Below are 25650 nucleotides of genomic sequence, written 5' to 3' on the forward strand. Positions count from 1 at the left end.
CTGAGGACCTGAGTGGCTCTGCTGACCTTCATATTAGAAAAAAGTTTCTGATGAACGTGCCGTTCAGTCAACTTTGGAGCCAATCGCAACCGCAACTCATGTGAGGATTGGTAAAGGCTTACAATAAGCGACCAGTTAACGATGTCATCCCCAATGTATAACTTGTGTGCTTGGACATTATTGTGCGTTGTTTTAATTAAATGCGGAACATCAAAAATGTAATATACCCGCTCACCATTAACTTCAAAAAAAGTCTTTGCTACAGTCACTCTTAGTTGGTTAGCGAGACTTACATTTGAACTGCCCTGGTCACAAATGACTGCTTTCACTGCAATATTGATGCTTCTAAGCTCCAAAATGAGTGACACCAGGAAGTTATGCATAACAGATGATGGTGTTGATGTGTGCCCTACAGTAAAAGCAACCGGTTGAACCCACTTTCTCGAAACGCCAACAAGAAGAAAAACCAGTGCTCAATCAGCGATGGTTGAAGTGCGATGAGTGCCATCATCTGTAAAACCCTGGACAACGTCTCTTGCAGCATCATAGTACAAATTCTTTTTGAGTGCTATTTCGTCGAAACCTAAAGCGCACACTCGGTCCCGTTCATTCCAAGCATGAGTATTTGTTGCAATGGAAGAAAGGATTCCTGGAATTATGCCCGGAGTCATCTTTACATTAGCTAGCCACCTCCTTAATGAACGCCGGGAGGGCAAAGAAAAATATGGAGCCAGAAATCGGTATGCTCGCGGACCTCGGAAGTTTAAGTGAAGAGCAAATTTCTTGAACCACACGGGAAACCGCTTGCCCTTGCGTTCAGGCCTCAAGTGAACATGTGCAGAAAGAAGTTTAAAAACCTCCTCGGTGACGTGCGGTCGGATAACTTCAAGGGCCTTTGAAGTCGATGACGGTGCTTGGTGAGGCTGTCTCCGCAGTCTTTTGATAGTTTTCCGCTGTGCTGCTACTTTGGCTTGCAGATGTTTAATGGTTTGCTTGTACTTCATTGATGGAGACATTGTCGCTGGCACACAGGAACGCACTGCAATAAACAAAAAAATGGATGTAAAAGCGAAGAACAACTAATCCCATACGAGCACTTTCCTCGCTCTTTCAGACCCAAGGTGCACAACTTTCTGTGGTGCAAAGTTTTCAATTCAACTACCTAAAAACAAACCATTCACAATGATTACAATACACAAAAAAAATAAAAATCACTGAGAGCCCACCCTTACATTTTGTAAGTGCACACGTAGTGTCCTTTTGAGGATAGTTTCCTCAGAATGTCCTAAACATAAAATAGCACATTAAAAACAGCTGATATAAAAGCATAGTCACCAGTTTTTCTAGGGCACTCAGGCGTGGAGCTGTTGGCGGGGACGTCTTCTGGAGGGTTTTGTGAAGCTTGTTCAGTGCCTCGGACAGTGCTGTCGGAACAATCTTGCGAGCGGCCTGCGGAAGTCTCTATATCAATCCACTCTGGTGTTGAAGTGAACATACAACTTACCGGTCACACAAGTTCCTTTTGTGTCAGCTGAATGACTGGTTAAGGTTTTCTCCGGCAAGACGAAGTCAGCGGAAATTCTTTCACCAGCTACAAGGGAGCTGCCACCTGCAGAGGTTTGGTCGACAGTCAATTTCGGTAAAAAAAAGAAATCGTGACACTGAACGCACCCTATGCATCGGGGCACCTCAATGTGTGGGAGCCGCTTTTTGAAGCCTCTACCGCAGGTCCTGAAGAAATTAAATTACAACAATGTATCAGTAAGAGGCTTAAAATAACACAAACTGAAGCTCATCCGCACCTTGCAGTGCCGCTTCTGCAGCCATGTCACAGTCACTACTTGAAGCAACGCTCAGAGAACCTGCATATATGTGCAGTTGGTACAAGTTACAAAGCTTTTAGCATGGGGAAACTTAAACAGCTCTTTCAAACGCATAAATTGGTCGAACGTGGAAGAAAAGAGAAGGCACCAACTAGGAAACAAGTAATTTTTCATTTTTGGAATTATCAACAGTGGCAGCTTTCACTGATCAAAGGTATACGTACATGTGCACTCAGGCTTGAAGATAACGTGAAATAGCCCTTTAAAGTCTTTTAAAACAAGTCGCGCAGGTCAAGAGCATCAAAAAACGACAGAAATGTAAAGCTGCTGTTAGGAAGGTAATAGCCCACAATTCACCAAATTTAAGACTTTCCAAGTGTTACTTCTATAGTGAGGCTTCTCCATCGGCTACAACGATCTTCACGGTTAACTGTCGCCACTGGTTCAATAAAAGTGGCTGCTATTGCACACATTTGAGTTTCAGTCAATCACTTACATGGTGCAGCTGGTTTCACACTGGGAACAGCCATTCTTGTAAGCCTTGTGTGCCCAGGGTCCATGAAACTTTGAGCAGTAAAATGGTCGCTACAAACCCTGTACGTTGCGTTCAATAGGCTGGCCGGCTTACTAAGGAGATCATCGCGTCCAGCATACTGCATCCATGCTTTCATCCTGCATTGGCAATGAACTATCAGCTGAAAGGGGAAGTGCTTGAATAGTGATTTTTTATTGTTACCCTCACTGAGCAAGTACGAACAGTAAGCCTAAGACATGCAAACCATACAAAAGCTTTAACACACCTGCCGTCCCGTGGTATGCGGAAGAAACTCGTCCCAGGCTTCTTGTGGGTTCTGCCATTGTTGAAGCACCACGATACACAGCAGTAGCTGCCGTAGCTTGGACCGCCGGACGGCATGGCGTCAGCGCGGTCTGAAAATGTTAGTAAGTGGATGCTTCGCTGTCAAATTACGAAATAGATATGTGCACGTCATAAGTGTACCAACAAACCCCTTTGAATGATTAGCTAATCGATGCACAATACAAAACCAGTGATACATCTCTGACCCATAAAACTCTGACTTGCGAAGATATACGTCAAGACCACGTACAAAGACCTTCAGAAGTTTCCAGGCCGCTATCCCTTGTAATGCAATGGTATCGTGGCCTGGGAACTTTAGAATACCTTCGTACGTACGCAGTATCAGCAGTACCTTGGGAAGAAAAATCGTAGTTGAAATTTATGCGGTAAAATTGTATTGCAAACGTCAAAAAATTTGTGAGCAGCTTGCACTAGTGGCACAAGGCTAGCGAAAAAACGAAGATGATGGCCACTTGGCTAGTCCAGATTTGCCTCCGGCACACCAAGAATTATTCGTGTTCCGAGCCTTCGGGAAACGCGTCGTGAAGCATGCGAGGCCCAGCGAATGCTTCTCAATATTTTGCACCGAGCCTATGACCTAGCTGTCCAGCTACGCTCAGCGCACAGACGCTGGCGTCCATGGCAGAAGCAGCACGCGTCGCCTCGGCTTGACGCCGTGCCGCCTTTGCTATACTGCATACGTTGCACAATGTTCCCGTCTAGCCGCCACATAGAGCCACAAACTTTCTTTTTAGCGAACCTTCCAGTCCTTACAAGCTTCAGAAAAAGGTTACAACTGCGTGAATGAGACGCCACGTGAGAAACAAACTCGCACACTCGAAGCGGAACGTGTGTGTGTGCATCTTTCTATGTTTATTGCATGGTGTCTTATTCGCGCAAGTGTAACCGCTTTCTGAAAAAATGACCCAACAAGACCAACAACATGTCATTCAACAAGCTTCGCTTGAAAACGTGCCTCACCTGTTATCTCACGCACGAAAACGCCGACGCAGCCGACGTTGACGAAAGCGACGAAAGCTTCTCGCTGTCAGTCATGCATGGGCTTGTCGCTGGGTAGATGGTGTTTATGACAGTACGGCTGAAGAAAAATAATCGCGTAAGGTGTGTTGAATAAATTGTTTTTATTTATAAAGAACATACCAAATTGGGGCGTATAATTATTATTTTGTAAAAATGATTCTGTTGCATTGATTATAACTGTTTTTTTTTGCGCTTGTGCCCTCTGACGTTTGGTGAGAGCACTAGTTCGTTACGTAGTCGTGACGCACTTCCTGAGGCCAGGTTTCGCGGAGTGTCCGCTCTTGTTTTCTTCTTTCTCTATGACCGGGGTAGCCTCGCAAAACGTCCGCTGCCGCATGCTTCAAAAGGGCTCCTCCATTTCATTATCCGAAGCCCTCTCGATTGCGCGAGAGGACGAGCTTATTCGCTCCCAGTTGGAGCAATTCGCTCCGCATTCAGTGCAGCAACTTTCTGCTGCGGGGGGCCAAGGCGGTGGCTTTTTGTTTCACGGGATGCGTCAACATGGCGGCCCTTCGTCTCGGCGTGGCGGCCAACATGGACACCCGCCTGCACAGTGCTTTCGTGGCAGCCAACATGGCGGCCTCTCTGCGTCGCGGGGGCGAGGAAGCCGGCAATATGGCGACCCCATTCCGGCAAAATCCGGTTTTCAGGAACAGCACCGAGCTCCTAACTTGCGTTCGCAATTTTCTTCTCCAAGCGCAACCGCGCATTGCTTTCGTTGCGTATCGGCTCGGCATTTAGCCAATTTTGCGCAGTGTCCCGCGAGAAACCGCACTTGTCTTGCGTGCGGAAAAATCAGACATTATCAGTCCGTATGCAATTCCCGTCCAGCAAATCTTCCTGAACCAGTTTTTTCGTCTGCTCCTTCAAGCACTGCACAAACCAATACGGTCACTGTTTTAAATGTGGATGGTCTCCACACTACGCCCGAGCCCAGCATTGTAGCTTCAGTGGGCCATGTGCCCTTGTCATTTCTCGTGGACACTGTTGCCTCAGTCTCTTTAATCAGTGCCGCTGACTTTCATAGTCATTTTTCCAACATTCGGCTTTTGCCTTCACACGTCGTTCTACAAACATATTCCAAGGAAACGATTGATATATTAGGTCGTTTTACAGCTCAGGTCTCCTATCGCAGTCGCACTGCTTCCATTACTTTTTATGTAACTGCCAATGGAAGCTCGCTTTTGGGACGTGATGCCATCAGGACTTTGTCCATCAACATCGTCGGTGCGTCTATGACGTGTGCTCAAGTCGACGCCCAAGATGATCTTCCGGCCAACGCGCCTTCTGAATTCCACCACCTGTTCACCCATGAACTGGGTTGTGTGCGTGGTTTTGTGCATAAAGTGATGCGTCGAGCAGGCGTGTGCCCTGTGTGTGCCAAGCTGCGCCGCATTCCTCTTCTTCTTCGTGAGCAAGTCTCTGCGGAACTGTTTCGCCTTCAAGCCAGCGGAATCATCGAGCCTGTCTCTGCTTCCAACTGGGTTTCTCCACTGGTCGTCGTCAAGAAAAAAAGATGGATCCCTTCGACTATGCGTCGACTTACGAGAACCGAACAAGGCAATCATCGTAGACGGGTTTCCACTTCCTCACATTGAAGAACTGCTTCATCAGCTCTCCGGAGCGGTATGTTTCTCCAAGCTGGACCTCGCGTCCGCTTATCACCAAGTTAAACTTTCTGAGTGCAGTAGAGACTTAACCACATTTGTATCACACGAAGGCTTGTTTCGGTTTCGCCGCGTGTGTTTCAGGCTTGCATGTGCTCCTGCAGTGTTTCTGAAAATGATGTCAACTATTCTTAAGGATTGTAATGGCACCTTTTGTTACTTGGATGACATTTTGGTGTGGGGACGTACTCGCGAAGAGCACGATGCTAACTTGCATACTGTTCTCAACCACATCAGTGAATGTGGTATAAAACTTAATAACAAGTGCATTTTTTCTGTGAATGAGTTACAATTTCTAGGACATAATGTCAGTTCCCGCGGCTTGACACCTGTTGAATCCAAAGTTCAGGCCATTGTCAATGCCCCACGGCCTACTGATGCCAAAAACTTGCAATCTTTTTTAGGTCTTGTTGGTTATTATGCCAAGTTTGTCCCTCATATGCTGATGTTGTTGAACCACTGCGTACTCTACTTCGTCAAGCACAGCTTTTTAACTGGTCAGCTGAAGCTGAGCAGAGCTTCATTCGAGTTAAGTCAATACTGGCCTCAAAGCCAGCCTTAGTATTTTCAATGAGAAGCTTCCCATCGTCATCACAATGGATGCCTCCGATGTTGGACTGGGAGCAGTGTTTCAACAACTCAGAGGTGATCAGCTGATCACTATCGCTTTTGCATCTCGTACATTGACCCCTGCTGAACGCAGATATTCAGTAGGAGAGCGTGAAGCTCTCGCGTGTCTTTTTGCCTGTGAGAAATGGCATGTTTACTTGTGGGGCCGGCACTTCACATTACGTACAGATCACCAAGCACTAGTTGCTCTTCTTTCTGCAGGATCCGAAGGCCACCGCCCCATTCGCATTTCCCGTTGGTGTGCCAAACTCATGTATTATAATTTCAGTGTTCAATATTGTAAGGGTTCTAATAACGTGGTTGCTGACGCACTGTCACGTCTTCCTCTTCAGATACCGGAAGAGCGGGATGAGGAAGTTGTTTCATTAGTTACCTCCTGCATTACTAAAGCTGAGCTTCAGGCAGCTACAGCTGCAGATTCCACTTTGTGTCAAGTTCTCAAATATTTACGTGAAGGATGTCCTTCCAAATGTGCTCTTGCTTCTGAATTCTTGCCTTACTTCGCAGTCCGACAGGAACTGTCTTGTGTCGAGGACTTGCTTTTTCGCGATGAACGCATGATTCCCCCTGCTTCTTTCCGTAACAAGCTAATACAGCTTGCCCATGAGACCCATCCAGGCATTGTCCGCACCAAACAGAATTTCCGAGACAGGTACTGGTGGCCAGCCTTAGACAAGCAGGTCGAGCATGCAGTATACAACTGCCATATATGTCAGGCAGCTGACAAGTCTGCCAAACCTGCATTTTCTCCGTTGCAGCCAGTCCAATGGCCTGATCGGCCTTGGCAGAAACTCGGCATGGACATCATCGGTCTTTTGCATAATGTTCCGCAAAATTTCCGGCTCATTGTTTCTCTCATCGACTACCATTCAAAATGGCCAGAGCTTTGTTTCACACATACGGTTACTTCTGAGGTCATCATTGAATTTCTGTCTTCAATCTTCAGCCGGGAAAGTTTTCCTTATGCCATAGTTACGGACAATGGTCCACAGTTTCAGTCCCAACATTTCGAGGCTTTTCTTTCACAACGAGGAATTCAGCACTTGAGGTCATCAGTTTTCTATCCCTAATCAAATGGGCAAATCGAGCGCTTTAATCGCGTTCTGAAGGAACATATCCAGATCGCCCAATTAGAGCACCGTCCCCTCAAGCAAGTCTTGACTGAATGTTTACCTTCGTACAGGTTCACACCACAAGGCACCACTGGAGTGTCTCCTGCTCAACTTCTCCACGGTAGGCAACCGCGAGTTGCTCTCGACATAGTCTTTTTGCCTCGTAACATAGCAGTGTCTTCTCCTGATCAAATCCATACCAGAGTTTTTTCTCAACAACAAGCGATGAAAAAGTATTTCGACACCCGTCGAGGTGCAAAGCAGTCCAAAGTTCACATTGGCGATCTAGTCAAAGTTCGTGTGCCAGGCAAGCGCCCCAAGTATCGGGGTCCTTACAAAGTCTTGGGCCAGGTTAGCCCCACTTCGTTTCGCTTAAGTGATGGTAAGATCTGGAATGCTTCGCGCCTTGTTATTTTTCATACGGATTCGCCTTCAACACCTAAAAGTCTTCCCCATCACGTTCCGTCTGCGCCTTTCAACTATCCATCAGATTATTACATGTGGCCTCCATGTACAGGCATTTCTTTTTCAAGGGGAGAGGAGTTACCAGTCGGTGTCGCTGGTTCAAGTACACCAAGTCTTACGGTTCACTTCGAACATTCAAATACGGCTGAAACCGTTGAACCGGACGTCGGTCCGCAAAATTCTTCCGAAGCTCATGTTGCGAGCTCTGATGAGACCGCGAATTTTAACGCTCGTTCAGAGCCTTCACAATCTTACACTACTCTTGATGTGTCACATCAGAGCACAAGTGACCAAGGTGCAGAGACACCTGATTCTACACCCAAAAGGGCCCGCCCTAAGCGGAAGCGGCAGAAGCCGCGTCGGTTCGAAGACTACGTGACGTAGAACTCTTGTTTCGAACAGTTATGTACATTTTTTTTGTTTTTCAGTGCATTTTCAGGACTCGTAGTGTGTGAGTTCGGTGTGCCGTGCCCTGAATTTTCATGTGTTCTAACGTACATCGATCATGTATTAATATAAACAGTGTATAGGTGTACTTCTTTCGAGGAGGGGATGATGTGTTCTAGGTTTCGGTTTCGAAATGACATGTGAGGAAGCCAGGGGGCGCCGCTCTGGCATCCAGGATAAAGCCCCTAGATGTTGGAAAGTAGCGACGCTCCTTTATCCACGCCGGCACTCTTTTGGCGCGCCGGCAACCTCCTCTTTTTTCACCCCCTCTTTCGCGGAGCCCGCGCATCCCAAGCGCTGAATGGCTGCGGCGGGCGATACCGCCCAGTCAGATGACCCTGACGTCACGAAAAGCGCGCGCAAGCAAACTTCGCGCGCTTTTCGTCAATCACGCACGCCATGAACCCTCCAGGCGCCACGCCAGCCCTGCCGCTCTGAACGTGTGTTTTTTTTTTGCGTAGAATCGTGAGCTTCGTTTTTCGTGGCAATGCCTGGCTGTTGCGCGTATCAGTGCAGCAGCAGGTCAGAGAAAGGAGTAAGATTATTTTATATCCCCCGAGGAGATAGGAATAGGAATGCCGTGCGCAGAAAGCAGTGGATCCACAACATCGGGAGAAAGGACTTCGCCCCTTCTAAACACGTCGTTCTTTGCGAGGTTAGTGTTACCGATTTCGTTAAATCTCTAGATAAAGTCGTACGAAGATTTTAATGCTCTTTGCATCGCTGTACTCTCCGTTCAGTTTAATAGCGAGCACATATAAATATGGATATAGCTGGGTCTGAATTAGTCGCTGAGCTTTTTTTGTAATTCTCTGTGCCCTGAGATAGTTTTCTTGTGTTTTAGCGCGTGCGTTAGTTTTCTTAATGTGTGTAATTTGTAAATTAACGTGTGTAATTCCTACGCATGTGTGTGTGTGTGCGTGCGGGTGTGCGTTTATGTGTGTGCATGTGTGCGCCTGCGTGTATGCGTGTGTGTATGTATGCGACTGCATATGCGCGCTTATGTGTGTGTGTATGTGTGCGCCTGTGTGTTCGCGCGTTTCTCTACGTCTGTATTCGCGCGTGTGTATGTGCTTGTGCGGACGTGTGTGCGTGCGTTTGTCTATGTATTCGCGCCGGTGCGTGCGTGTGTGTGTGTGTGTGTGTGTGTGTGTGTGTGTGTGTGTGTGTGTGTGTGTGTGTGTGTGTGTGTGTGTGTGTGTAAGCGTGCGCCTGCGTGTGCTGTGTTCTGCGTGTGCTGTGCTGCGTGTTGCGCATGTCTGCATTCGGGCGTGTGTATGTACGTATGTGCACGTATGTGTGTGCGTGTACGTGTGGGCGCACGTATGTGTGTGCATGTGTGCGCCTGCGTGTTCGCGCTTTTCTGTACGTCTGTATTCGCGCGTGTGTATGTGCGTGTGCAGACGTGTGTGCGTGCGTTTGTCTGTGTATTCGCGCCGGTGTATGTGTGTGCGTGTGTATGCGTGCTCCTGCGTGAGCTGTGTTCTGCGTGTGTTGTGCTGCATGTGCTCCGTGTTGCGCGTCTGCGTTCGCGCGTGTGCATGTACGTATGCGCACGTATGTGTGTGCGTGTACGTGTGCGCCTCCATGTGCGTGCGTTTGTGCTTGTGTGTATGTATGTGCGTGCGAGTGTGTATCTGTGTGCGAGCGCTCGTGCGTTCGTGTGTGCTTGCGTGCTTGTGTGTTCGTGAACCTTGGGCTGGATACTTGTGTAGTCAGGAACTCGTTTACTGTTGTTGCGTGCTGTCTGTATCTTTACAAAGTTTCAATACGGTTATAGTATTTTGTTGTTGTTTACGTACACTTCATGTTTCGAAGGCTTGGACCCTAATATATAAGTAGGTAAATGACGTTTCGTTTTTGTTGCATGTGTAATAAAAATGTGCATGCTTGCACCGTTTTTTACTCCAAGAGTGAAAACGAATTCGAATGGGAGAGATGTGTTTGAGATGTGTTTGTTACTATGCGTATACTCATATATCACGGTCATGTTTCAGCTCCATTTCACCAATGATCAGTTTGAGCCGAAAGTATTGGAAGCCCATGGACTGAAAAAATTGAAGCCCAACGCAATTCCTACTTTGTTCTCGCATCGGCCGCCGCCAAAAGAACAAAAACCCCGTCAAAGAGGTTGGAAATTCGCAAGAAATGCTCAAAAAAACGTAAGGCACTCTTCAGTGACGTTCCCTTATTAAATATAGCATTCTAATGCGTATCTTAACTACATAATGGAACACAAGTGACGGAGAAATACTGTTGTTCGAAATCAGACCATCACACTGAATGGTGATTAAAGAATACACACACGGCGCTGAAATGCGGAAAATATTGTAGTTTTTTGCCATATACCTAAGCACGATGATTCGATCTCAATCCAACCTTTATAATTATGTCAAAGTGTAGCAGAAAAGTCATTGTAGTTTTGAATTCCTGTTACAGAAAGCCACGTAAACTATGGAGGGACGCTCGACGCCGAAGCGCCGAAAGTATTTCATAAAAAGCACGAGTTCTGTTGCGAGTGTCCATCTTGTGATTTGACCTTTCTTTGAATTACGTGATTCAGCGGGTTTGTAATACATGTGGGCGTATTCTGGTTGTATCACAATAGGTGAGGAATCCGTACTGGAGCATACCACAAGCAAACAAGGAGCGTTTGCTGAAAATCAGTGTAGCTCCCCAGCATCGGCAGACTCTGCTGGCTCCGCTTCTTCTGCAGAGGTAGCAGAGCCCGAAGTTAACGAAGTTTGCGAAAACGAAGTTAACCAGTTGGTGGAATCTCCTTTTGAAATCGTCCACGACAACTCCTGTAAGAGTCGCCTGAATGATTTGTGTGGAATGCCACCGTAATTTTGTTTCTCAAAAACATTTCCACCTGTCCTTTTCATGTGCAGCCCATGACAGATTTAGCCCTGAGGTCAGCAGCAACGCAACTCAAGATATTGCAGCAGTTGATAATGGTAAACCAAACGTTGCTTTTTTTGATTTTGGGGTCTAAGCATTGACATTTCACCATCCAAACAGGCTTCCCTGGAACTACATGTCAACCGGCGATGAACGCAACCAGTACTGCACGACCTGTGCTTTACACTTGTAAGAGACGAGCTGTTGAACACTTAGACTTATCCTAATTTGTAACATGTGATATTGAGGGCTTACGTCTGAATTGCTTTCAGCGTGCCAAGAAGCAATCCAGGGACGAATTGCGGAGCTCGAACGTCTACAGGAAGCTACCGTGAGGAAACTGGCGCTCGCTAGGAAGAGGTATCTTAAAAGCGAAGAAGAAAAGGAAGAAATCAAGAAAAGGCTATAAGGACTTTTTAATGATGACCAAATGAGGTCGATGGAACGACTGTCCGCGCAGGGAGCGCGATGGGAAGCAGGCACACTCGTCAAATCGCTGCAGCTGCGCCTGGCGTGCGGTTCCCGAGGATACGGACTCCTGAGGGAGTTCGGATATCCACTCCCGTCGGACCGTACGCTTCAGCGCCACATTCAGCACGTCAAGTTTCGACCTGGATTACTGAGAGATATACTGGAGCCTCTAAGGGCGAAGGTATGGCTTGGGTAAAACGCTTGCATCACCAAATTTTCTGTGTCAGCAAATAGTAGCAAACACAAATACTGGATACTTGAACCTGGGGTTACGTCTGGAACTTCTCGGGGGAAAATTATTTTGGCCCATTGCTATAACTTGACACATGTCTTTCTAATCTACTAAAACTTCTGTAAAATGACTTGTTTTTTCTTCGTCTGGTAATTCCATTGTGCAGGTCAACCTTATGCAACCTGAAGAACGCCATGCTTCGTTGATGATCGATGAGATGCAGATTACACCAGGGCTCGTATATGACCATTCCTGCTGTAATGTGATGGGAGCTCCTACGTTACCACTGGCCGACGGATCGCTCCCAGACGACTGTCTTGCTACCCACGGCTTAGTTTTTATGCTCGGGGGATTCTCATCTAGGTGGAAGCAGACAATTGGTCATCATTTAACTGGAAATTCGTTTGACGCGAACAGCCTAAGAAGTGAATTGATTAAGATAATAACGGCTTGTGAGTCGCTCGGATTAAAAATTCATGTGCTAGTATCCGATATGGGTGGCGGAAATCTGGCATTATGGCGACTGTTCGGTATTCGTGCAGGAAAGTATAGCCGGCCATCGACAAGCTGTGTTCACCCTTGTGATCAGTCAAGGCGACTGTGGTTTATGCCAGATGTGCCTCACCTTTTGAAGAGCCTTAGAAATCACCTGACAAGAGGCCAGGCTATTTACCTTCCCGATGACATCGTGAAAATGCATCAACTGCCTACAAACTGTGTTGATCTTCGTTATGTGAAAGAACTTATTGAACACGATGAAAAAAAGTGAGATCAAGCTTGCTCCTCACCTTAACTCGTCTTGTGTTATGACCATTATGACAAAATGAAAGTGAAATTCGCATACAGTCTATTTCATAACGATACATCTGCTGGATTGCACATGTTAGTTGAAAATGGTAAGATTAGCAAGGACGCACTGACTACGGCTTGGTTCATTTCGACCGTTTTTCGGTGGTTTAGGCTAATGACATCAAGGACTAGTAAACTGGCGTTTAGCCATTCAGTGCAAGCAGCTTATGGTGAAGCTGTTAAGTTCCTTACTGAAATTGTTGACTTATTCTCAAAGATTTCTATAGGGGCTCCGACAAATGCACCTTGGAAGCCAATACAGACCGGCATCACTGTCGCCACATTGACTGCATTACATCTTCAATCTACGATGCTTGACAAGTATAACTTCAGCTATTTCTTATTGAGCAGACTCAGCCAGGACCCACTTGAGAACTTGTTTTCAACCCTGCGCTCGAAAAACCCCATTCCGAGATTGTATGAATTCAAGTGCAGTCTGAGGAGTGCTACGTTAGCACAGTTCTTAAGGCCGAGCAAGAACGCCAGTTATTCGGATGATGGAGCGTTTATGCTGTTATCCCTTGAAGACCAGCCGCACAATGAGGGTCAGGAGCAAGTGCAACTTCCAGATGACCTACTCGATCTAACAAGTGAAGCAGATCAGTCGATAGAATACTTGGCAGGGTATGTTGTATCCAAACTGCGGAAACGGCTGCACTGTGAAAACTGCCGCGCCGCACTCGTCAGCGATAAGGCACCAGCAAAATTAATCTCACTGAAGAACTTATCAGAGTCGGGCCTTGCGCTGGTTAACCCTTCGCCTGCTGTCGTGGAGATTCTCAAGGTGACGGAAAACTTATTCAGAAGCAACAGAGAGGCACTCATAAAAAACACTGTGACCGCTGTAGAACTTCAGGCTGCAGTCCCTAGAAGCATTTCCATCGTGACTTGTTCCCTGCATGCCATGAAATCATTAAAGATATTGTAGGCGTCTATGCCAAACTGCGAATTCACATTCTTGTCAGAAACGAGGCATCGAAATAGTCCCCGCTACAAACGGCAAGTGTGCAAGCAAAAGCGTTAGCATGCACGTCGCTGCGGCAAACATACGCTGACAATTGTGCCCGCCTGCAGCAGATGCGATTTATTTCGTCGTTGTGTGTGTAGCGCTAGAATAACGACGTTTGTAGCATGCGCAGTACCTCTGAACAATATATATGTAGGTAGACCTTTACTGTATGAGAGCTGTCTTGCTGTTCATGTAACCCATGTAGAGATATCTTGGGCGTAAATAGCATGCGCCTTGGCTTCGAATTTCTTACAACGAGCGGTTCTTCATTGTTGCGCAAAAACAAACGTGTTGCTACTGAAATTTCTTTTCTTCTTCAGCTAACTGCACAGTGAGCCTACATGCATTTTCTTGGTTCACTGGACACAGTGAATTTACGGCAAGTAAAACTACCTTCCTATTGCAATCATAGTTACATATTCCTCAAAATTTAGTTAATATGATAAACTGTGATCAAGAAATTAACGACAAACAACTTCTCAGTCGAGGAGAAATACTTCGTAGCTAGAGTAGTACATTTTTAGAACCACATACCAGTCCGGTCCGGAACCTTCCGCGCCGCCTTGATTATTTTGTAGTTCAATGCCATCAGTTATGTAACACCGGTAGCATTTTTCATTCAATTATTCTTTTAAATAAAATCAAATGATTATACTCCTTCGACCTTCGTGCATATAGAAGAACATATGTTGGTTAGGCTAAAGTAAAACATCTCACAGGGTTCCTTATGCGTTCATTTAGGACGACTCGAAGGCGAAAACAATCTTCTTTTTCCTCTCAGCCATTGTATTTAGGTGTATTGATGCTGCCCCGCCACCCTTCCAAAGCTTTCTCCGCCTATCGTGATTTTGCACTACCTCCAAGTTTAGAGGCACCCCGCCTGGTTTTGCATTGCCTCTGTGATCGGTACACCTTTGACCAAGCTACGACGCGATGTGATGACGTCATCATGTGACGCTACGTGATGTCATGATGACGTCACAAGGACGTCACGTAGCGTCACATAATGACGTCATCACATCGCGTCGTAGCTTTGTCAAAGATGTACCGATCACGGAGGCAATGCAAAACCAGGTGGGGTGCCTCAGGACGTCACAAATTTTGGCGATCTGTGACGTGTTTGGTGACGTCACCAGATGATGACCTTTTCATCACTATATATAGTCACCGACGCCACGGGACGCGAGACGCCTTCGACGCGGGTCGCCGACGGTCAATTTCCGCGTTTGATGAGGCAGCTAAGGCTTTCGTCTTAATAAGTCAATTAACAACCGCTCAATGATATCTTGGCAGCAGCCGTAAAGTAAATAGCCATACGCACGGAAGCAAAGTTATGTATCTGGTATATGTATGTATTATGCGTGTATGCTCATATAAAAAAAGAGCCACGTACGCGTTTTTCGTAATGGCTCTCTTCTGATAAACTTTACATCCTGAATTCTGTGAGTTAATTATAGCGTAACATAGTCTTAGAAGCTTCCATCTGAGCGGTGGGTTTTGCTTTTTTTTTTAACAGACTGAGGTAAGTCCCAAAGTTAATGGAATGCAATATCTCGTCGTTTCATCGTGACGGAAGCCAGGCACGCACGGTGACTTCTATGCTTGCTTTTCGCCAACACAACATGAATTTTACAAAGCGACACTGCAGCACTTATCAAGTTCTCGTCTATACAATGTGCTGCCTACATTACATGCGCTTAATACACATCCGCGTTACAGACAGCCGAAGCGGCGACGGAGAGGTAAACCGCTAAGCCGCCAGCTGGTATGCTCATTTTTTCGAAGCGCTTCCGCTCGTATTTATCGAATCGTCTTAAAAAATATGTCTGCCATAATGTTCTATGGGAAGACTACTTTCGTCACGACTCTTTCTTAAGGGACATATTCTCGTATAATGCTTCAAGGAGCCGATTAAACAAGCGCGCGCAATGAATCTAATGCGGCTGCAGCGAGCCAGTGGAGGGTTCAGCGTGCCGTGCGCACCGCGCCAGCCGGGAGAGGGGAGAAATCCGAGGAGAATTGAGGAGGAAAACGCGCGCGCGGAGGAGAGTGTCGCTACTTTCTAGATCTAGGGGCTTTAATCCAGGATTTCAACGCGACTGTAAAATAAAATCAGTGTGCGTTGGGTAACCGTGGAGTGCGGTTTTTGTTCTTCTCTTCGGCGCTTCGCACCAACCCGCGTGTTCGGGCTGGTCGGCGTCCCTGCCGGCTGCTTACGTCTCCGTCGGTCGTCTTCTTCTTCTGCTTCGTCGGGACCAGCCAGCCCCCAACACAGCATCTTTGTCTAAGGTACATAGGTATCAAGTTGTTTTAGTAAAAGAGCAACTAGAACCTTTAAATGTTAACATATGCACCATTGTTTCAAATGACTCATTGCCAACAACCAAAATCGAATTAGAATATATATTCTCTTCTGATGCCAAATTTCTACCTAAAAAGCCGTATTAGAGGACTATCTGTATCAAATCAGAATTCTTAATGTCATTGCTACGTATGCATTCATGTGTGAAGAGGAAGCGAAGGCAGGTGAAATCTAAGAGACCTTGTCTTGGTCCTTCTCAGTACGTCTCCCGGATTACACTGTTATATTTGAAGCAAAGCTTTTCGCCATTATTTGGGCCCCTACAAAAACTTTCAATCAATGATTCGGCAGCAGCTATTGTTACTGATTCGGTTTCCGCATGGGATTCATAACCTCAGCTTCTTCATTCGAGTATTCCCCTTGAAATGCTTTTGTTTCTTTAATACCAAAACCCTTAAGTACAGTGCGGTTGGTGTGGGTGCCAGGTCACCGAGGCATATTTAGAAATGAAATGGCTGATACTCTTGCGTGGTGGTCCTGTAATGTGCATTGTTCTGATACCAGTTTTGTTACTGAATCTCGATTTCGTCAACATTCTTTACTTCAGGATTCCATGAAAATTAGATTACCAGTTCAAGAATACGCTCATCTTTCTTCCGCTTAGAATAGTAAATGGCGCCCCTCTCGCAAATTGGAAGTGTGCGTCAGAAAATTTCGATGCCGTATTTCACCTCTCTGTTTCTATTTATACAGGTCTGGTCAGGTGTCATCTCCCTTGCGCTTTTACTGTGACGATCGACCATTTTTTACTTCATTGCCGACGTTTCAAAGCACACAGGAAGAAACATGTAAAAGCTACACACACACACACACACACACACACACACACACATATATATATATATATATATATATATATATATAAGGGAAAGAAGTGTATACCAAAGGGCTCGTTTTTTCGTGTTTTAACACAATATTAATGATATCTAACAGACAGTAATGCCAAGGAATGTACAGGGGAAGTTATTAGAACCAATGGAATGTAAATAAGAAGAAAGAAAAGTGGATGAAAAAATAACCAGCCGAGGGCAGGAATCGAACCTACGACCTTCAAATAAAGCGTTCGATGCTCTAACCACTGAGCTACCACAGCGGCCTTCCCTCCATCCACTTTTTTGGGTTTATATGGGAATGCAGAAGTAGGAGTGACAGTCAGCGCCATCTATAAGCCAAACGGCGAGTGTGAAAACACTCTTATGCGCATGTTTGGCGTCACGTAGCACGTGAACTTATTATGAGTGGGCAGCTGAATAATTGTCCCTCTTATACAACCTAAACACACTAAGTCTGCCAGTACGAGACCCTCGTTCAATGAAATAAGGGAAAGAAGTGTATACCTGAGGGCTCGTTTTTCCGTGTTTTAACACAATATTAATGAGATCTAACAGACAGTAATGCCAAGGAATGTAAATAAGAAGAAAGAAAAGTGGATAAAAAACCACTTGTGTTAAAAGACGGAAAAACGAGCCCTTAGGTATATACTTCTTTGAAGGTATATACCTAAGGTATATTCTTCTTAGGTATATATATATATATATATATATATATATATATATATATATATATATATATATATATATATATATATATATATATATATATATATATATATATATATATATATATATTGACGCGTGTGTACTGGTGGACCAAAACGACGATAAGGGGATTTGGCAGACACCAGGTAGTGGAGCTCTGGCTGATTGAGGATAAAGAAGGCGATCTTGCTGTTGGCTGCTGAGAGTCACTGTGTCAACGTTTATCTGCCTTTGGTTCACGCTGTACCGCGACACTGGTGGAAGTGCTGGGACGCACCCCTACCTAATGCTCCATACCCCCACTGGGAGCCGTTCATCTAGCTCGGACGCATTGTCACCCATTGCAACTACCGTGCACCGGTTCAGTCGGCGGCTGATAGGCCTCGCTCCAGAGTTCACGCCTTCCACGGAACCTCGCAAGTGCCGATTACCTCTCCAAATGGCCAACGCCAGTCCGCAACCGGCGCCCCAAGGCCCCCCGCCAACACAGCCTTCACAGGTAACCATCTTTCAACCGCAGGTTCCCTATCACTTTAGTGGCGGCGCCCATGAAGACGTGGACGACTGGCTTGAGCACTACGAGCGTGTCGCCAAGATTAATATATGGCCTGAACAAGAAAAGCTCTCACGCGCCTATTTCTACCTTGACGGCGGTGCGAAAATTTGGTATGAGAACAGAGAAGCCAGTCTGTTAACTTGGGGCGACTTCCGACAACAGCTTGTTGATACGTTCACCAATGTCGATCGACGCGACCGTGCGCAGCAGCTGTTGGAGCTACGGGTTCAAAAACCAAATGAAAGCATTACTATGTTTGCTGAAAATATGACTCGTCTTTTTCGTCGAGCTGACCCGAACATGAGTGAAGATAGGAAGTTGACCTACCTCATACGCGGCGTTAAGGAGCAACTTTTCGCCGGGCTGCTGCGCCACCCTCCAAGTGCCGTAGTTGACTTCATCAAGGAGGCTACGGCTATCGAGCGGGCACTCCATCAACGATGCAGGCAGTATCATCGAATGTCTAGCAGTTCCCCAATCAATACTGCCGCCATACCTGAGGATCGAAGCTCCCTGCGAGACCTCATTAGGGAGATAGTTCACGAAGAACTGCAAAAGTTCCGGAATCCAGTTGCTCAAACCCCCGTTGCGTCCGTCACTGAATTGGTACGCGACGAAATCCGCCACGCATTTTCTACCGCTGGTCCTGGTGACGAGCACCGTCCCATGAGCTATGCCGATGCTCTGCGACGTTCACCATCTGGTACATCGCCGCCATATCACCCAGTGCTGACGGCTCCTACGTCACCATGGCAAGAGCAGACCCTGAGCCGATCGCCAAGCCAACTGACGTACCACTAGGCGTCCACAGCAGCACCATGGACATCGTCGCAAGAAGGGAGGCTCAGACGTCCACCCCTCCGAAGAACAGACGCATGGCGCACAATTGATCGACGTCCACTATGCTTTAACTGCGGAGGTGCAGGTCATATTGCCCGTCATTGCTGGCACCGCAGTGATTCGTTCGGCCCTCTTCGAACATGGTCTGACGATCGACGTGCGAACGAAGAAGACATACCACGCCGGAAGGACGCCTCTTTCCATGGAGCCCGTTCTCACTTTTACGAATACCGTACTTCTGACGAGGAGGCAATACCTACCTGCCAGCCAAGTTTGGGAGGTCAATCCCGCTCTCCTTCTCCTGCTCATTCACCTTCGTCACACCGACGTACCTCCGCGGACCTAAACGCAAGAAGGTCACCCAGCCCGTGACAGGGAAACTGAGGACGGTGACCTCCGGGGGTGAGGTTGCAGGCCTTGAAGATGACGACGAAATGCCCCCATGACATGACGCTGTAAATCCGACAAGACGTGAGAGCGACGACATTGTGACTGCTGACCTGAGTGATTTTCTTGACGGCCACAAAGTAACAGCCTTAGTCGACACCGGTGCCGACTTTTCTATCATCAGTCAGGACATCGCCATCCACCTCAAGAAAGTGAAGACACCGTGGACAGGCCCTCAAATAAGGACGGCAGGTGGTCAGTTATCGATGCCCTCTGGAAGATGCACAGCGAGAATTGTCATAGGAGGTTCTTCTTTCGTTGCGTCGTTCGTCGTTCTCGCCACATGTGTCAAGGATCTAGTTATTGGTATAGACTTCTTACGAGAGTACGGCACCGTCATCAATATCCCAGACAGTTTGATTACATTCCGCAACAGTTCGGGCGCACCTGATTGTACACAGGCGCGACCTAACCAATTGCGTCTAACTAATGACGATGTGGTTCTCCCTCCTCGGTCATGCACACTTGTTTCTGTGGCAGCCGCTGTCCAGTTTGACGGCGAAGGAGTAGCAGACCGAATAACCTCTCTCCTTTTCACACACGGCATTTCCGTCGCAAGAGGTATCGTCAGTGTTGCCGCTGGACGCACGGACTTGCTTCTCACAAATTTTAGTGATGAGCGCCGGCACCTTCCAAAAGGCATGACCGTCGCTTACTTCGACGATATCACTGACGCAGAAGGCTGCTTGGCAGTAGTCTACGAGGCACCAAAACTTGATTCAACACCAGTTCGTGACGTTAGCACTGCTTTGCCTAAGAACGAGCGAAAGAGGCTTCTTGAGCTACTGGCCGAATTCAAAGACTGCTTTTCGACAACATCAAGAGTTGGCCGCACGCCTCTCACCAAGCATCGAATAATTACCGAGGACATGGCGAGACCAATTCACCAAAACCCCTATCGCGTTGCTGCAAAGGAACGCGAAGTGATACAAGAGCAAGTCGACAAAATGCTAGAAGATGACGTCATTCAGCCCTCAAAAAGCCCCTGGGCGTCACCTGTAGTCCTCGTTAAAAAAAAGATGGCCGCCTGCGCTTCTGTGTAGATTACCGAAAACTCAATCAGGTGACAAAGAGAGATGTGTATCCACTTCCTCGTATAGATGACTCTCTCGACAGACTTTGACATGCTCGTTACTTTTCATCGATGGACTTAAGGAGTGGGTATTGGCAAATAGTGGTAGACCCAAAAGACCGCGAGAAGACTGCTTTTGTGACACCAGATGGATTATATGAATTTAAAGTCTTGCCCTTTGGTTTATGTTCAGCGCCTGCTACCTTTCAAAGACTTATGGATACCGTACTTTCTGAGTTGAAGTGGAAAACCTGCTTGGTCTATCTTTATGATGTCGTAGTTTTCGCCGCAACATTTGACCAGCACCTTAAAAGACTTGAGGCAGTTTTACAAGCCATACAGTCTGCGGGCTTGAAGTTGAAGCCTGAAAAGTGCCACTTTTGCTATGAAGAGCTGCAATTTCTTGGCCACGTTGTCAGTCACGCAGGCGTTCGTCCTGATCCTGAAAAGATCGCAGCTGTTGCACAGTTCCCGGTGCCGACTAATAAGAAGGCTGTCCGACGATTCCTCGGACTATGTGCGTATTATAGGCGATTCATCGCAGACTTCGCACGCATCGCATCACCGTTGACCCGCCTCACGAGAGAAGACGTTGCTTTCCAATGGAGCAACGAAGAGGAAGCTGCTTTTAAGAACCTCCGCCAGCGACTACAGACGCCTCCAGTGCTTGCCCACTTTGATGAGAAAGCCCCAACGATGCTACACACTGATGCCAGCAATATTGGTTTGGGAGCTGTGCTTGTGCAGCTGCAAGAGGGCACAGAAAGAGTAATCCCCTATGCAAGCCGAACGCTAACACGCGCCGAGACCAATTACTCCACAACTGAGAAGGAATGCCTCGCCGTGGTATGGGCGGTCACAAAATTTCGTCCGTATTTATACGGCCGCCCTTTCAAAGTCATCAGCGACCACCACTCACTGTGTTGGTTGACAAATCTTAAAGATCCTACCGGGAGATTAGAGCGTTGGAGTCTCAGGCTGCAGGAGTACGACATGATTGTCGTACGCAAGTCAGGAAAGCGCCACATGGACGCCGACTGTCTATCCCGCTCACCCATTGAATCGGCAACTCTATCCGATGAGGAGGAAACAGCATTTCTCGGTGTGCTTGACTCAACCGCTATTGCACAGCAATAACGTGGCGATCCTGAGTTACTTGCCCTAATTAATTACCTGGAGGGAAGATCTCAGAAGGCACCAACTGTTTTCGTAAGAGCGCTGTCATCATCCTGCTTACGGAGCGGAGTACTATACAAAAGAAATTTCTCTTCGACAGGATCTGCGTATTTGCTCGTCATCCCAGCAGCCCTTCGCTCCGAAGTACTCGAAGCATGCCACAACGAGGTGACTTCAGGCCACTTAGGTTACACAAGAACGTTGGCCAGAGTACGGCAGCGCTACTTCTGGCCAAGACTGACCATAGCCGTAAAACACCATGTTCGTACTTGCCTCGACTGCCAGCGACGGAAGTCACCGCCGACTAAACCAGCTGGCCTCCTGCAGCCCGTGCATGTTCCAAGAACACCATTCGACCAGATTGGCATGGATATTTTAGGCCCACTTCCTACTTCTACTGCTGGGAACCGCTGGGTTATTGTCGCGACTGATTACCTTACCCGTTATGCTGAAACAAAGGCTATCCAGAGAGGTACAGCAGCGGAGGTGGCACAATTTTTCATCGAGAACGTTGTCCTGCGGCATGGTGCACCAAGCGTCGTAATCACAGACAGAGGAACCGCATTTACGGCAGCTCTATTGGAACAAGTCCTGATGCTGAGTGGAACAACCCATCGTAAGACCACCGCCTACCACCCGCAAACGAACGGGCTTACAAAGCGTCTGAACAAAACAATTGAAGACATGCTTTCTATGTACGTATACGTTGAACACAAAAATTGGGACGAAATCTTGCCATATATCACGTTTGCATACAACACTGCCAAGCAAGAAACAACCCAGATGACCCCGTTCAGCCTAATTCACGGAAGGGAAGTACGAACCATGTTAGATGCGATGCTAGCGCACGAATGCGACGACATTGAACCGGACGCCCAGATGTTTACAGAACGAGTGGAAGAAGCGAGACAACTAGCACGCCTGCGAATCCAGCAACAACAAGAGTACGACGCGAGCCGCTACAATTCTCGCCGCAGAACAGTCGTTTACCAGACCGGCGACAGAGTATGGGTTTGGACGCCCATACGGAAACGAGGACTCTCTGAAAATCTCCTAAGGAGATACTTTGGGCCATATCTAGTACTGCGACGACTGAGTGATGTTACCTACGAGGTCGTCCCCCACAGTTCACATAGTACGAGGCGTCGCCAGCACCGTCCTGAACTAGTTCACGTTGTGCGCATGAAGCCTTATGAAAGGTAGTGACTGCGCAAGACACTTCTTAAAGAACAGGAAAAACAACTGCACTACTGGTTTAGCATCGGGGCGATGCTCATTAAGAGGGGGGGGGGGGCAAATGACGCGCGTGTACTGGTGGACCAAAACGACGATAAGGGGATTTGGCGTACACCAGGTAGTGGAGCTCTGGCTGATTGAGGATAAAGAAGGCGATCTTGCTGTTGGCTGCTGAGAGTCGCTGTGTCAACGTTTACCTGCCTTTGGTTCACGCTGTACCACGACAATATATATGTATGTATGTATATATATATATATATATATATATATATATATATATATATATATTGTGGAGAAGCCGCCGAAAACTGAAGTGGGTCAAACTTTCAAGTGTTCTCTACTGGGTCTACCCAAAAAGGATGCCGCTCGCGCTGAGAGTCCGTGCTTGGCCGTTACTGTCGCCATTGTGTATACTCGCTGTGTGCCTGCTAATAAACGCCATAACAAATCGGTGGAGAGTGCTACGATCCCCTTCGATGCCCTTGGAATAGCGCTCACGTACCCTGCAATCTACCATGTCCCACGGCGCCTCTCAGCAAATGCCTCCTCCCATGCCACTCCATTGTCCCATTGTCCCCAGGATCCGAGATCCACCCATCTTCACGGGCGCCGATGGCACTAACGTGGAGGACTGGCTCACCATTTACGAGTGGATTATCGCACCACCTTGGTATGCTCACAAACCAAGGTGGTGCGATAGGAATGCATAAAACAAGATGCATGAAACAACACCTTGGGGTGTGAGCATGAATGGGATGTTAAGAACGGCATTTTTCAATCTTTTTATAGTGCCCATAAAGGCCGATTTGCGTCACAGTTATAATATGTTTTAAGTGCCTACAAATGCCTATTTTCGAAGTCGTGGGAAAATCAGGGTGAACAGTGGAAGTGCCTCAGACAGGCTGGTCGACGTTTCGTGAGGAAGACCTATCTCTCTCAAAGGCCTAATCTTACCTAACCTAGCCTAACCTAACCTATCCTAACCTAACCCAACCTAACCTAATCTAGAAAGATAGGTACTCCTATCGAAACGTCAGCCAGCCTGTGTGAGGCACTTCCACTGTTCATCCTAGCTGATTATCCCAATGCAATGTTTCGACCTGTCGCTTCCTGTTCTGATTTTTCATTTTCGAAGTCGGTGCCTATGAGAACACAAAATAAACTAATAATTTTCTATCAGCTGCAGTTCGGGACGTTTAGTCATTATACCAGACAATAATGACTGTTAAAAACTTGGCTTCAACCTAGTCCTTCATATTTCAACAAAATTCCCTGAAACGACTAATAGCATTAAGAAATGGCAAGATGTTCAATCAACTTTCATTTAGCACGACCTGCACGGCACACAAGCCCCAGACGGAGTGGTTCCCTAGTTACGGGACTCATGTTGCCCAGCACTTCCTGGGCCCTGGCTGACGCGTCGGCTACCATAAACCGATGTGCTGACATGGCGTGAACGGTTGGCGGATCTCAAAACCATACAAATATTCGTCAGGGGAAAGTAGAGCGAAGTTGAAAAGAAAGAAATCGTTATATGCACACAGGTTTTCTCTTGTGTGTAATTTACTTTTTTCAGTGTTCACCAGCTGGGAAGAAAAAGACCATATACAATTCTACCCAGCCAACCCGAGGCATCCATTCATTCTGGACATTTAGTTGTCAGGCTATTGCCACTCCTCCATTGCCTCTCTCAGCCATACCTAAAAGAAAAGAAACCCAGGACCATGTTAATTAAACAGTGAATAACCGACTCACCACGCTAAAGCTTAAAAGAAAAGACCATAATTTTAGTACAGTGCAGGAAGGAAAACTTGTGCAGTTACGTTCAACTGTTGGCGTCTTTGTGCGATCATGACCATTACCATTTGTTTTTATTTCTGTCGTAGATACAGAATCACACACGTCACGTGTGTGTTTGTGTGTGTTTTTTTATTATTCGCAAGTAGGAAAAATTTATTCTGCCTATGTTTCATATTAAGACGTTTGAGTCCTAATATGTGTTTTGCCTGCCTATTCACGGCACCTAAAACATTGTGATACCTACCTTTTTTTCGGTGCCTAAAACAAACGTTTTCGATGTCTGAAACACAGACGTGTAATGATTGTTAAAAAAAACTTTACACAGATATCTATGCGAATATTGATAGACTTCCACATTTCAGTAAGAAACCTGCATTATCAAGATCTAAAGTAGTATGATCACCGTTACCATTGCCAGAAGTGCAGCAATACAAAAAAATCACAGCATGTCTATAAAGCGAATGATGAATAATCATTGAAGCTCCGTGGAATCACTCGTGTAACCGTGAAATTCCACGTACTGCATTGCCCACTCGAGCACGCAAATGAGTGACAGCGCATAGGTACAGTACATACATTGTTCTTTTGTTGGTCCTCATAAGACCCAACTCTGTGAGGGCCTTGTAGGTACTGTACAGTGATGGCAGGAGAGTTTGTGGTCTTAAACGCGCTTGTTCTTCATCGTCATTGGCGCCAACATCACGGCGTGTCACAACAGACCAAGGTTTCCAGGCTCTAGTTCAATAAACGTCGCGACAGATCGCGGACATGGCTTGACCCAAAAGAACTTCACCCTTAAAACATTTCCTTGAGTGCTTCAGACGACTTGGAGGCGAAATCTTCTGTGCGTCTACCAGCAGGCCTGGTAGACGCACGGACGATTACGCTGCAAAGACGCCTACGCTGCAAAGGCGATGTGCATGCTGAGAATGCGTGCTTTGGGTCAGGCTTGAGAGGAATTTCGGTATGCAGAAGTGTCAACAGATGCTCTATAAAAATGATATAATCAATAAATAAAATAATTAATGAACGAATGAACGAACGTTTTTGATGTATATATGAAACACCTGTGCGGTCTTTGCAAAAAAATCACAGCGAATCCTCGAACAGACTGATG

The 25650-nt window shown here is 46.7% G+C and overlaps 1 protein-coding gene and 1 long non-coding RNA gene across 2 annotated transcripts; one reads left to right on the forward strand and one right to left on the reverse strand.

Moving 5' to 3' along the window:
* Positions 1–1678: 1678 nt before the first annotated feature.
* LOC142764782 (uncharacterized) lies at positions 1679–3805 on the reverse strand. The gene is made up of 4 exons (XR_012883879.1): positions 3664–3805; positions 2624–2753; positions 2320–2495; positions 1679–1731 (listed from the first exon to the last, which is right to left on the reverse strand). It is a non-coding gene; the product is annotated as an uncharacterized LOC142764782 (long non-coding RNA).
* A 7555-nt stretch (positions 3806–11360) lies between these two features.
* LOC142765867 (uncharacterized) lies at positions 11361–24389 on the forward strand. The gene is made up of 3 exons (XM_075867672.1): positions 11361–11597; positions 11815–12028; positions 24310–24389. The coding sequence occupies exons 1-3, from the start codon at positions 11376–11378 to the stop codon at positions 24387–24389; spliced, it is 516 nt and encodes a 171-aa protein (XP_075723787.1). The 5' UTR covers positions 11361–11375.
* Positions 24390–25650: the final 1261 nt, after the last annotated feature.

This window comes from Rhipicephalus microplus, chromosome 6, assembly GCF_043290135.1.
Source record: "Rhipicephalus microplus isolate Deutch F79 chromosome 6, USDA_Rmic, whole genome shotgun sequence".
Taxonomy (NCBI): Eukaryota; Metazoa; Arthropoda; class Arachnida; order Ixodida; family Ixodidae; genus Rhipicephalus; species Rhipicephalus microplus.

Bases quoted from the DNA above. Each gene is read 5' to 3' on its own strand.
- LOC142765867 (XM_075867672.1), top strand. From the start codon at position 11,376: ATGAGGTCGATGGAACGACTGTCCGCGCAGGGAGCGCGATGGGAAGCA. The intron at 11,598-11,814 runs GTATGGCTTGGG...TCCATTGTGCAG, and splicing joins TGGAGCCTCTAAGGGCGAAG to GTCAACCTTATGCAACCTGA. The intron at 12,029-24,309 runs GTCATCATTTAA...TACTTTTTTCAG, and splicing joins TAGGTGGAAGCAGACAATTG to TGTTCACCAGCTGGGAAGAA.